This window comes from Nomia melanderi, chromosome 14 (assembly GCF_051020985.1).
Source record: "Nomia melanderi isolate GNS246 chromosome 14, iyNomMela1, whole genome shotgun sequence".
Taxonomy (NCBI): domain Eukaryota; kingdom Metazoa; phylum Arthropoda; class Insecta; order Hymenoptera; family Halictidae; genus Nomia; species Nomia melanderi.
Window position 1 is genome coordinate 8051771 of NC_135012.1, and position 15305 is coordinate 8067075.

The 15305-nt window shown below is 30.5% G+C and overlaps 1 protein-coding gene across 3 annotated transcripts in view; it reads right to left on the reverse strand.

The window, feature by feature from the left end:
- The window catches only part of LOC116433831 (uncharacterized), a 69757-nt gene that overhangs the window by 31473 nt on the left and 22979 nt on the right, over positions 1-15305 (reverse strand). For all 3 annotated transcript variants that reach the window (XM_031992371.2, XM_031992373.2, XM_031992374.2), the window contains exons 6-7: positions 13693-13871; positions 10377-10596 (exon numbers count right to left, since the gene is read on the reverse strand). In XM_031992371.2, the coding sequence (XP_031848231.1) occupies positions 10377-10596; positions 13693-13871 (399 nt within the window). The remainder of the gene's footprint in view (positions 1-10376; positions 10597-13692; positions 13872-15305) is intronic.

Here is a 15305-nt window from a genome sequence, read left to right on the forward strand (position 1 = left end):
ATGAACGGAAATCAATATCATCCTCAGCAAGGGAGACGCGGAAACGTGACAAAAGAGTTGAAAAAATGTTAAAAGCAAGACTGGATATCATGGAAGCACAGTTTTATTCGAACAATTATTGAAATAAGATTTTTATTATCTTTGTTATCTTATCTTGGCCGATGATATTTGAATAATAATGCATTTGAGAAATCAATTATTTTAACATTCATTACTTTATTTCGAATGTAAATGTTTATTACTCATTATATTTTACAAATTCTTTAAAATTCTGCCTGTAGGCCTTATAAGTTCAGTAGTCAACTTTTCAGATTCGGTTTAATATATTTTCAAGTAAATTAGATAGTGAATTTTTCAGAAACAGATTATCACCTGATATAAAACGTTTCTTCCAATCTACCAAAAGCAGACAATGAGAAACATACACATTCTACGATCATCTTTTTATTCATGCATGTAGATTCCTATTGGATTCAGTGAGCTCGATTGGATTCTGCTCTTCGTGCTGGCCACTGTAAAATTTGCAATAGATCAAAATCCGATAAATTTTATACAAATATGTTTTTCTAAATAAATGGAAAAGATAAAAAATAAAGGAAAAAATTATAGTAAGAAGTAATTGTTCATTTGGAATTTTACTAATTGTAAAATTTCGTAAGATTAATTTGATTTCATTTTATCTTTTTGATGCAAATGTTCGGTGGTTTATAAGGGTACATTCTCACGAAACGAAAATTCAAGAACAGTTGATCTCATTTGGTGTTCTAAACACGTGCCAACCTTTAAAGGATTTATTTTATTTGAATTATGAATATGTATCACTCTGCATATGGAGCAACAAATATAACTTTCACGTACCGAAATGAAACGCAAATTTACAGCCCCGAATTTCCATTCGAAATTACTTGGCAGTAGGCAACCCTCCAAGGATCGGCCTCTGAAATCTCAATATATATGTATACATAATAAAAATTGATACACGTATCGTACCCCATTTCCAAAGTATTGATACATAGGGTGGCTTACTAGAAACAAGATACATCAAAAACGTAGTCTTAAAAGGTTATGTTTTGAGAGACATTTCGGAATTTCGAATAAGAGGAGTGATATAGAAATTTTAGATTTAAGAAACTTTCATGAAATGTATATATAGAGATTTACAGAATTTCTATGTATAATATATAGAATTATTTTCCAGCAGTTTAGAATTATTGAAATATATAAAAATATATAGATTTATTTTTTATTCGTAAAACTAATATACTTCGATAAAGTAAACTTATTATTCCATTGCAAATATTTATACAATTTTATATTCGTAATTTAAAGAAATTAAAAAGTTTCGTCCCTTCGATCATTTCAGAAGAATGAAAATTAAATTACATTTGCATTGTGCAAACGAGGTAAGCGTTAATTCTACGGGGAAAAGTTAATTGATCATTGACAGTGAAGTTATCATGTACACGATTCAATTTTTGAAACAATTAACTAAAATTTATATGGAATATATGCACATACTCGTATTTGAGATGACAGGAAAAAGTAAATGGTAATAACGAATAAAAGAACTTTAACGAAACCACTTCAATGTAGGTATACCCGATGAATATTCAAATTCAAATTTCCTTGGACACGGACCATTGTATGTAAAACCTAGATTCATAATTTCCTACTCATTGTTTAATATAAAATCAGCACTCGCCGTTTTTATCTGAACTGCATGACAGTTCACGTATATTAGTAACTCTTAATTTATAAAATTAAATGATTGGTACCCGAAACATATTGCAATTAAAGTTTATCCGTTTCCACATATTTGTAAGCGTGTATTATTTAAAAAATTCCGGGTGAATTTATTGATATTGCAGATGGAATTTTACAAAAGAATTTATTTATGACGTTGAAATAATACAAAGGATATACATGTATGATCAGATTAAAATGAATTATTCTTGCCTCTGGTATTATGCCAGTAATTAATTACGCATATCTGCGATTCCTGTTATTCATTAATGCCAAGTAAACGGGCAATACCAGCAGAGATTCGTCGTGCTGAGTGTATCAGATTTCGAGGCATTACGCGTACGCATACAAACACAGAGTTTTCAAAACACATTACCTCAACGATGAGTTCATAAAACGTTATGTTGCTACACTAAAGTTTTATGGCTGTACTTCACCATGGCGCTTGAAAACACAAGAATTATTGAAATTAAAGTGTTCAAGTTCCGACTGCGCCAATCGACTTTAACACTGGGTTTACGAGACGCGTTAATTTGATGTACATTGAATTTGATAAACATTATTTGGTAAATGTTTGTATTTATTTTGATTGATGCGGTTGCGTGAATATGTGTGCTAATTGTTCATTTTAAAATCTCTAATTTCCAATATCCAAATGGAAGAACATCAATTTTCCTAGTAACAATAGAACAAATTGTATAATAAATAGATTCGTAAATCTAGTGTCAAAAATTAGTTGTATGTTCCTACCGAAAATACAACAATAGTAATACACTATACTTAATATACTATACGAATTTATTAATTTACAATAAAAGCACTGCTGTCATAATAAATAATTTAAACCAAACCTATTCAAATTTAATTTACTTTTATAAATTTATTAGTTTGATTAAATTACTACACTGTATTCAATTGTAGAGTCCCCGCATTGGCTTTTTTTAAATTTCTGTATTTCTCGTCATTTATTTTTATATCAGCGCTTTTATATGATGAAGTCTATCAAATAGTGCAAAGCTGTTTTTACGACTTTTTTCCAACTTTTCCAAACAGAATTATAGCCTGTTTTAAATACTGTACATCTACTCTTAAAAATATGAGAAAACTTAAAATATGTTCAGTTCTACAGTTCCAAAGCCTCACATTGCAATCTCATTCTTGAAATATATAGAGATCAAAGGTGACTTTCATTAAAAACGAAATTTTTCGGTTTCAAAAGAATCTGAATATTTAACCTTCTGTTGCATTTACCAATCTTATCTGAAGGAAACTCTATGAATACATATGAATCTTTTTCATATTAACATCACATTGCATATATACATAAATGTATGTGTTTGGTTGGCCAATAAGGCTTATACTGTTTTTTTTCAGAAAGTTTAAAGTGAACTTTCCTGTTTATTAATTTAAACTTCGTTATTCGTAGTCCATTTTGTTCGATATATTTCTATCACAGTTCAGTCTGTTTATTTATGATATCTATTTATGTATGATAATATATATCACCATAGTAAATAGAAAAAAGACAAAACTTTTTACCAACTCACTACATAAATTCCCATTTAAAAACTAATAATAAAATATTTTTTAAAAATCAAACTTATAACAAAATTTGAACTTTCATCGAAAAATTAAATTAAAATTAGATCTAAAATAAATTAATTACATATTTATAATGTATATTATTATTATATTATAAATATGATGAAATATGATGAATAATAAATACGAATGAAAGACAAAAATTGATCTTTGGTAAAGCTTCCATTTCAATATTCTGTACGTTTTAACTTAATTGCTTTGGTGTAATGCAATTTTGGCGTATGCAATAATGGCAGGAATAATTGTGTTACAAATGACGAGAAAGACATCCTGTATATAAAACGGAGCATCACCAACTCGCATCAAACCAGTGATGTTTTTAATACTTAACCAGCATATTGCGGTAGGGAGAGATTCATTCGCTCGGAACGATTTTCGTTCACAAATCGAATTTTCTCCAACCATTCCATAATTGAAAAATCTCATATTGGATATCGATTTCTGGATTCATTCTTGTGCAATAGAGGGTAAAGAATATCTGAATATAATAGTTCTTCCAACGAAGTATCTAATCTAATACAACAAGAGATACATTCAATTTGTTTTGTAACATTTGCAAGCCTCCATTCCATTGCTTTCCAATTATCGAAACATTTATTCGTAACAGTCACACTGTAACTGCAAATTCTTTTGAAAGAAATAATATGATTTATAAATTAATTACGCGTACAGATATTAAAACAGACAATAAAACGAACCATTCTGACAACGAGTCACATAACAGTATGTAAGAAGAAAAGTTAAATAGAATTATTTTTAACTTTTGTTTCTTTAAATCAGTCTATTAACATTCGTGATTACACTTAATCTTCCAGAGTCTGTAACCGAATATCGCAAGAGTTTATTCAAATGTGTATGAGTATAAAAAAATATATGACTATATTATAAATATTTAGATATAAAATTTGAAGAGATATAGGATAAACCTTGATCAATCAAAATTAGTACAAACAATTACCAAATAATCTTTATAAAATTTGATACCAGCCAAGTTGACTCATTCCATAAATCTAGTGTTAAAATGACGAAGAACTACGTTATCAGTCTCGAATGCGTTCAAAGTCTGTCTTTGTATGTAAATATATGCATGTAAGGTGATTCATGTAAATAGGTAATGTAATTATCTTTGTTCTTTATGATGGCATAAAGAAACTTTGTAGGACGAAGTTGCACTGCTTTATGAAGCGTTGTAGCGAGAGAACAAATTTTATTTCAAGGAATTTTCTTTTAAGATTTCAAGGTCACCGATATTTTTTAACAGAATCGCATATTTTATTTAATCCTTTTACTGAAGGTAAACTGTGACGAATTCAGACAGCTGCAATAATATGGCATTTTAGTCATCCAGTTTTAAGATATTTTCATCTTACTTCCATGACTCAAAGTTACATGTTGCGTTGAAAATGGCGGTTGTTTGCATGATGCAATAACGAATTTTGTAGTTTGTATGGCTAATTCGAGATCCTAACTGCGGCAATTATTTGCCTCGTATCTTTTAGTGGCGTAAGTGTATAATGGAAAACAATATCTTGGAATTTCTACTGTACACAGAGAACTAGAACAGCAGAGAATCCGGAGAATAGGTTAGCCAGTGCAAACTGTTAACAGCTTATGGAGAAATAATAAATATGCGGTATCCTGGAAACGCTTGAAAGTCAGCTGTAACAATATACGATGGGAAATATAGGATAAAGCTGCTTATGTAATATGGAATACCATAATGCTTCGGAAAATAAAGTTTGATACGTTAGTTACCGTGGGAAATACTTCATTAGTAATAGAAAACAGTCATATTAATAGTTGGACATAAATTAAGATATTGTCATTGAATGCGAAGCATTACTGTGTTTGGTAGTACGTCAAATTTTCTGAAATACGAGTTAAGTAGTCAAATTTCTTAATATAGATAGGCTAAGGAAGTTTATTCTTTCATGATTTATCACTGAACATGTTTGTTACATTTATATTTTTATTTTACAGTGATAATTACAAAAATGATGATAATGTAAACAATATGTCCAGTGCATTGTGTTCACGGATGGTCCCGATGTTTTATTCATATATACAATGTATACAAGAAGAAAGGGACAGAATTAATATAATATAAGTTGAAAAAATGGGAAAATTCGTATACTTATTCTCTTTAATGCAATTCATTTCTCGTGATAAAAATGAATTTTTTTACAAATTATCTAATTATTTCATATTAGGAGACATTTTATCACATCGCTGTTTTGACTTTATTTGCATTTAAATTTTTACATTGTTATCGGTCAGGGTACGAATGTTTATCAATTTCTTCGTATTTTGATGCAGGTTTCATTGAAAAAAATGCGTTTTGGCAAGCTTTTTAAATCAGGTGTTCCATATTAGATGGCATTATCCTATTAATGGCCCGAACTAAGGGATCAGAATATTTTCAGACAAATAAGTATATTGATAAGCGAGTGTATACTGTGAATAAATGTTTAAAACACGCTTGCCCTTGAAAATAACATGAATTCCTATGTTAAAAGATTCCCGAAACTATAGCAGCCATTTATGCGCATAAAAATAATACACGCTCATTGCTATTTACGTGTCAATTTAATTCTGCTAGAATTCCTCGCTTATCTGTAAGTTTGAAGTGTCATTGAAAAAGTAGGAATACATCAACTGTTAACAATTTCCCTACATTTTTTTCAAATTGAAGTACATCCTTGAGAGAATGAGAATGCCACTAAATCGGAGAAAATAAACAAACACAACGATGATAAAAAATTCGAAATTTGAAATCCCTATGTGCTTTTGCTCTTGGAGATTTAAGTCACTTTCGAAGATAAATATCAGAAAGCTCTATTAAACATAATAAAATTCCTTATATATTGTAGTTAGAACTACTAGCTATAAGGTACGATAATACCAATCATAAATCATTCAGCAAGAGGACTACAATTAACACTGTTTCGTAGATAACCATTACATTTTTACAATAACATACGTAGGTACAAATGTCTAAATACTTTTGCGAAAAAACCGTTTACAGTAAATCGATGTGCAACCAAAAGTCCGAACACTAACATTGCGGTCTGTTTGAAGTAGCCAAGAAGCTTATCTTGAATCTTTTAACGAGTTAACAGACAAAAGGTTCGTGGGCTAAATAAGACGCGAAGAAGAGAAATATTTTATCCGAGAGCAAGTCCGTGTATTCTAATGGGATGTGCAAGCAACGCTAAGGCTTATCGCCTGTTGGATCCTGCATTAAGGAAAGCATTAAAAGCGGAGATGTTTCGTGGAAATTCGATAATCGCTGACTGAATAACAGCGAAAAATAAATAAATTTACGTGCTGAATCCTCTAGAATATCCAGCAAGATGATATCTTGACTCAAGTCGAAGTATCGGAACAGAATAAAGAACACATAGAAACCAAGGACTGCCTTAACAGGAATGAAGAGAATGATAGAAAGAATTTTATCTCGGATTAAGAGAAAATGTGTGAACGATAAAAATGTAAGAAAAGGATATATATAATCCTTGGACACTTAAATCGGTAAATGCAAAGTGTGAATGAATCAATCTAAAATTTCTTAAATAATGAAATTCACGTATTAAATTATTTTTTTCATAGAATTTATCTTTTACTGCGCCGACAATGGAGAGTTACAGAAAATAAAGAGAGTGAAAAAGTCAAGAAAATTAATAAAATAGTATAGAAGATGAATAACGATAATAACAAATCGGTCGTTATAAAGTGAATGAAATTAAAAATGAATAAAACTCGAGTGAAGATTTTTCCACGTGGAAACAAGCCGAAAAATGAAGATGTGATCGAAATAATGCACGAGTACGTGCTAAAAGAACTGCAAATAAAAACATAATTGGATGAAAATTGGTTCTACGGACAAATCTAAATCCGGATAAATGGCTCGTAAAGAGAAAAAGTAGATTGGCCGCAGCAAGAGAATTTAGTCAACGGACTGGAATTGATTTTAAAGAGACTAATGCTTCTGTCGTTGCAGCGAATTCTAGATATATGCGTTTTATTAGCCGTATTCGTTAAATTCGACCTTGATTTATGTCACTTGCACGTCGAACAGGAAATATACAAGGTGTCCCGTAACACGCCGGAAAGAACTTCAGAACATCTTCAGCATATAAGAAAAGGTAAAAAAAAATCACATAAAGATATATGAATATTTAATTTCGTTTTTAATCACGATAAAATTTGGTCGAAATATTCGACGAAATATTCCATAGTTCTATTTTCGAAAAATATAAAAGTACATTATCATTTTTAGATGCATCGTTGCATTTATTTTTTCCTGTACAATTTTTATTATTAATTGTACTCGTCCCAATTAACAGGACCACGCTTTATATAGCCTATACGAAATACGTTGATTTCTGTAAAATTCCTAAATTCGATAAAAATAGAAAAAGAAATATTAAAAGTAAAACAGTGATTATAAACAGAAAACGTTCGATAAAAATTTATTTCCGGGGTTGTTTCGACGTGCAGAATTTCAGGACCGAAAAATAGCAACACTGCAGCGAGCCAACCGGGCTCTTATTCCAGTGAAGCGTTGCGTTAATCAAACTGGAGGATGAAAATGGATTCTTCAAAGAGACAATGATCTAAAACAACGAACCCACGTCCGTACCGAAAAAAAAGTGAAAAAATGCTATCAACGCTTTGCACTAGCCACCCTCAGTTCCCCGGTGCGAATACAACAGAAAATATTTAGTCTGTAATAAAGTTGAAATTTTAATGGAAATGTATTTGAATGTTAAAAATCCTTTAAAAATATATTTTAGTTAAAAGCTGTGCATGAGGTTTTCCATCTCATACGCCAAAATGTTGGTCGAATGCGTGCCTAGACGTTGACAAGCTACTATCGATAATAGAAGGAATTGAATTTCTACGGCACTGAGCGAGAGTGTGTCAGGTTTCTACATGCATTTTCGATCAATATCAAATTTTTAGGAGACTAATCAGTCTTCACAGAAATATCATGTTTACATATTTGTCATACATTTTGATGGAGCCAATTAACTCATCTCAAGCAGAGTTGAAACAATTTCATTTTAAATAATGAATAACAAGTAACGACTTTATTTAAAGGAATTTTTGTTTATTAATTAATAATAAATTATTCGAATGAAAATTTACTCTAATAATGCACAACTCTGACTTCAAATATTCAAATAATTTAGGAATGTGGAAAGATTTGTCAAAATGTATAATAAATATAGGATCAGGGTCCCATAAATGTTTAAGGTTAAAGGTTAAAGGGTAAAAATTAGGGTGGTGGTTAAAGTAAGGCTGGTCAGTCCACGACTAGTCATTCTTTAGCGGTTGATGGATTAATGGAGACTTCCGGTTCAAGAGAAATTACGATACATTAACAAGGGAATGTGTCCAATACGCGCAAGCCTATTTTAATGAAATTTACATACTAGACAATTTAAAAGAAATATTCAACCGCGAACGTTGAAGATTGAAATGTATAATTTCTTCGATATTTCGGCAATTAGAAGGTGAATGATTAAACAAAATAATAAAAATTTTAAGAAACATTCAGTTTCTAATTACATTTAATTTTAATTTAATAATAATACCTAATCTCATAAATATCCAATATAATTAAAATTTTGATAGGATAGAAACAGAAGTCGAGGTTTTTTACACATTTAAACAAATATTTTTTAATGTGAGATCTCTAATATTTTGTAAAAAACGACTATAAAACTTTTCTACCGTAGAAACAAATTGAAAAATGTAACATTATCGGAGCAATGAAAACAAGAACAATCTAAGGAAAGTGAGAAATGATGAAGAAAGATTTAACAAAAAAAGCATAAATAAAAATAAGAAAGAAATCAAAAGTAATCGAGGTACATCCTCAGCTTCGTTTCCAAGGTACTAAAAATTGAAAGTCATATTAAAACCTTTTCCCTTCGTTTCTATTTATTCTTAAAGTTCTAAGCTCTTTTTTTCATCCAACTGTACGATTCGCTCGAAACAAACACGTGTTTTTACGATCGACATGGAACACAGTCCTACGGGAGTTTCCCCCTTAGCAATCACAACAGTACTTTCAATATTAAGAGCTACACCTGAAACTCTGCGTCTCTCAGGATTTCAATTGTTTACCAGCTTTCAATTTATTTATTAATTCCAGTTGCGTCGGTTCGTAGAGAACGTTCATCTTTCTAATATGGTAAAAGTGACAGAAATATGTACCAATTGTTGTAATTTAAAATTTCTTTTCCGGTATATTTTTTATGATATTGAATACGAACTACTACTGTCTAATATATAAATTTATAAATAAAATGATAATTGTTGTGATTAATAATATTATAATATAGTATTACATATTAAAAATAATATATTACAATATTAAATAAATACCAACTCAGAGGATTAACAAGTACAATCTAAGTCCATATAATACGTAAGTAGAACGAAATATTTTACTGTTACTATACAGACAAACTACACCCATAGATCGGTGGAAATTTGCCAAAAGAAATTGCCACAAAATTCTCTTTAACTTTAATGTTCAAAGTCAAACCTTTATTACAACGTATTCTATTCATTGTAAATAAAACAAATTCTTAAAGCAACTGTAGGTTAAAATTCCACCCCTTACTCGGAAAAATATCGAATTACAATGAATTGTAGAAATCACTTTAAATGTAATATGTTTTCATGCGACACTCAGGGTGCAATGAAACTTGCGTCTGTTGTCCCACACAGAATTACCATTGCACACCCCTATCATTTCCTTCCTTGTTACCTTCTTTTTTCTTCCTCGCAATTTAACCCATTTACATGATGAATCGAATTACCCCGAGTCCCGTAATACGGAGCAAACATTTCTCACGGAACATTTGCATCGCCAAACGAAATACTCCTCGGAGAAATGTTTGCTCCATATCACCGAACGCAGGATAATTCGCTTCGTGGCGCAGAAGCGTCAGTAAGTCTGTGTGCACCTAGTTAGAGAGTAAAATGCGAAAAGAAAGGATGGCTGAAAGACTCACAGATGATTGCCTGCACTTTGGCCTTATCTAGCGCAGGTTTGACGGGTCTCTCTGTGGCGGTCCCAGCGCGGCTCCATCGTTGACCCGTGACCGAGCAGGTTGCTAGCTCGGTGGGACTGAACAATATTGCCGCTAGGCCACGTGTCAATTTTCTGTAATCGCTCCATTTCACAGCCCTCAGTTGTTCCTCGCACACTGCGATTCCCTCTCCAAGATGCACCTGGTGATCATCAAACACAGGGTAAATCACCAGTAGTTCGACTACATTTGCATGAAGTGTTAGCTTTTAACATCTTAGCTACTGCGAGACTAGTCTCGAAGCTACACCTCTGTATGGCAAGGTTTGACGCCGTTTGCGTATCATAAATGCAGCACTGCAATTTGAGACTGATAGAATTTTCCACTGTGCAATTAGATTAGACTATAATATGTGCAGTTATTGATAAGAGAGAAAGAAGTCTATAATGGCGTATCGTAGCTAAAAGCTTATGTATGGACGTGCGGTCTCAGAGACCTCAATACAAAATATCATGAATTTTGAAACCAGTGAAATTTTCACTGTACAGTTGATAATTATTATTGCTGTGCAGAGATATTTAACACGTGACCGCCATTGTGGTCACTGGTGACCGAAGCTTCCAAATTACTTGAGAAGAATTGCAAGGAAACTGTCGTTTTGATTGTGATCGTGATTGATGTCGAATAAAAATATTTAGTAGCGCAAGTAACCAATTAATAGTGTAACTTAAGAGCTGTTATACTAAATCATTAATAATTCACTGTAATACCATCTACAATTATTATAAAAGAATAAGTTGGCCAAGTGTTAATACGTTGACATCGCCTGGCATTACTTATTCCTTTACAGACAAAATGAAAGGGACTAAAAATAATTATTAATGATTTGACATTGATCACAGTTCTTACTATTATCTATAATCCCATACGTACATTTTTCAAATTTATTACTAAAATGCGATTGAATTATTGGTTAGTTCAGTAACTATTAATTTAACAGCTGCAACTTCGCTAATCGCCTAGCTTTTACGAGGTATGCTGTGGCCCAATTTAACCGCATATTCTTGCAGTAAGAACTTCTGAATGCGACAAAGTTCTTGAATTAATTGTTTAAGACTTACTATTTGCTTCCCACGGAGTTTGTGCTTCATATAAGCCTACGCATTCTCAATAGAATTTGCGTCAGATGATTGAGGTGATTACTTCAGCTGTTTAATGTGTCTTGCTGCATTAGTTTGAATTATTATCCTTCTATAGAATTCAGCCTTTCTTTACATTTTTTATCGAATATTAACTATCAATCCAATTTGTATATATATATATATACATTTTTTGTATTTATGATTAAAATATAATTGGATTAATAGCTAATATTCGATAAAAAATTTAAAGGAAGGCTGAATTCTATAGGAGGATAATTAAATTAAAATACAACATTTTTCTATTAATAACACTGAATACAATATAATTAATTACGTTACTGAATATTTTCATTCGATATAAATCTTCTCATTGTAATTGTATTTAACGCGTTAAGCTTATAGCTTAAATTTCAATCATTGTTTACGCGAGATACATAACAGACTGATCCATTTATTTTATTTAAATGCAATGCAGAGTCCTCTCAAGTTTTAGTCTATTGAATAATTTTTAATCGTCCATCAGTTATTATATTTGTGAGAAAATTATGCAAGTATAATAAAGTCAGTCATGAAATTATTCAAAACGTTAATCGGTAAAAAATTAGCTTTAGAATTCTGGAGAAATTCAATAAATTGATTACAAGTTATTTTTCCATAATATTAAATTATTTTGAAATTCTTTTGTACTAGTTACAAGAAGAAATCTTTGATTTCATCCTTAAAACATACATAAACTGTGCTACAGTTTGTATTGAACATTATTTATTCTTCAATATATACGTCCATAGCTGCTGTCTAATATTTTTCAGCAAATAATTTATGGTACTGCCTTCTCAAAATTATATTCCTTTAGAAAGAAATAAACTTTACGATTTCAAAACATACAAGAGCTATTTTAGAAGAGTTGAGTCATGGTATCCGACAGAAGCTGAAACGATCCCTAAAATACCTGTTAATAACTGTTAGGCACTAGTTTTGATTCGTACAGTTAGAAATTCGAATTATGAATTTGTTGAACATAAGTTCGATGTTCAGTGTGAATTTGGTTTGCTGATATTTTATATTATTATTAATATATGACGATACGAGCTGATATTATGTTAAACGTTGTTATTTGTACTTTTAAATCAATTCAGTTCACGTATATTCCCCTATTAAATAATATGACAATATTTAAATATAACTCTGTTCTTATTTTACAGAAATTACTTCCTTGAGTCATTTTACATAAAACAGGTTTAAAGTACCTTTCTTGAGAATTCAATATTCTTCGAGATATTTTACTTTGAAACTTTAGTATTGCACGAATACTTGTTATATTGGAATCATTACATTGCTACTTTATTTACAATAGTAACAGTGTGCTTTCAGTAAATTTTCAAAGTAAAATATCTCGAAAATTATTGAATTTTCAATGATTATGTCTTAAACCTTTCTTACGCAAAATCATACAAAAAAACGATTTATCTAAAAAGGAGAGTTTTTGCGTTCTTGCTCTGAAAAAACTAATATAGACCATATTCCATATTGGGTATACATTCTTTCTTAATGTTACATAATATTATATTATACTTTATTTTATAGTAATTGTAGAATCACTCTTTACGTCACATTCTGTCCTTTTTTGATAGAAAATCCCTATAAAAATTGTAACAATAGATAATTTTCAGTTTCTTCAGACATTCAGTATAGTATTCAAGTGAAACTATTTATTTTCAAGATCATTTCGAATATTCAATGACTTCAACATATCAATAATTGCGAAATAACAAAATTGGAACCAGCCATTTTGATTGGTACGATAATTCTAATGTTAAGTATGGAAATCTGAAAATTTCCGATTAATGTTAAATATTCCCGTTTCTAGCAACTACTAAACCAATTTATTGTATTTATTTATTTTTACTTATTGAAATATCTCTATATAGCAATAGTATCAGCTATATAACGAAAATTTCACTGGTTTCAATATTTTGGTTTAAATATTAAGTTATTATTATTTAAAATGTGTCTATATTATATCTATTAAAAGATAGAGAGGCGCGAAAAAAAATTTGTTTTAGTGAGGCGTAGTAACATAAGGGTTGGAAACCGCTGGGTTAAGCGAAAATGAAGCGATGCAAAATTGGAGGAATATTAAAAGAAAAGAAATTTACCACGCCATCAGAAGAGGATTCCTCGAATCCACGGAAAGCAGACATCGCAGCTGGAGGCGTAGTTCTCATGTCCAACGGCAGCCATTCGCTCTTACATGGCAAGCTAGACTGCACTGACGGTGATCCATGCTTTCCAGCCCTTGTTCCAAGTCGTGGCCTGCCGCGACGTACCCTTCTACCTGAACAAGTATTTTCATATGATAATAAACCTGTTGCTAATAATAATGGACTCGAGTATATCGCAAATAAGTTCGAAGTAATGGGGAATGTTTGTAAAATTTCATTGTTACACTTGTCTCAGTGAATGTTGTATTGTAAAATATCTTATAAATGTGTAAATATTCACGGTGCAGTAATTGCAGATCGTATGCTTGCATTGCGAGATTTATAGGAATTATAGTTTACTATTTCGTTAACCCGTTAAGTGTAGAATTTAGTTTAAAAAATATCTTACTGTGCGCGCCATAAAATCAAATAATGAAATGTTTACTCGTCAAATGCTGACCAAATGCAGTTATAATATATTCTAACGAAAAGCTAAATATTTCGCGTTGAATATTTCTAATATATGTTCATACAATATACGTTTCATATTTTCAATAACTGTACGTATTCATTTCAGTTTCATCGAAAGAATTTCATAAATTCGTTTATGAAACTTTCGTAGAAGAACAATGAAAAATACATAAAATTGTGTATTGCTAATGGTTATATTGTGGTACGATCTGCAATTAAAATGTTGACGATATTTGTTCGAGAGATTATTAATCGAGTGATTATAGATATAAGATAAAATAAAAACTTGAAATTTTTAATTTGTGTTATACCTGGTTTGACAAACTGACACAAGCGACACGTGTTGCACTGATATTTATTAATTACATCTGAAAATTTCTGTAAGACAATGAAGTAACTAAAAATCTCACATTGTTCAGAAAAAAACATTAATATAGACGTCTTATATATCCTTATCCTAAATATTTATTTTGTAAACGATTGATCTCAAAATCAATTAACATTTTGCTAACGATCAAAATAATATTTTTCAAAATAAATATATTCATTGGAAATAAACAAATCATTTCCAATTGTTGAATCATTTCTGGGAACAAATGAAGACATCTTTTTAAACATTTTGTACTGTTAATCTACTCTGAACTCTGTTAAAATATAATAAATCATTAAAAAACAATATTATTTATGCGTCAATCTAGTATTTCCAAAACTTGTAGCTTGTCCAAAAAAATTCAATATATTTTTAATAATATTTCAAGTAGTAAACGATAAAGAGAACAACGTTAACTGAACCTTAAATTAAATCATTCAAATCATTTTAAAATTAAAAACATTGTTAATTTGTTCCAATTATATTAATACATTATTCATTCCACTTCTTTATTTACTTTCGAAGCAGACATGTTTTTTTTACCTAATAAAATCACTTATCCTTTTCAAATGCAATTTAATGCCGAAAGGTGCAAAAACTAAAGAGAAATTTTAATTACAAGACAAATACAAAACATTAATCAAAGGGGAAAATCTCTTTCATGATTACTGGATGGCGAGAAAGCGAGAAAAAGGAGCTCGAGAAACGTAGGAGAGTCGAAAAACGT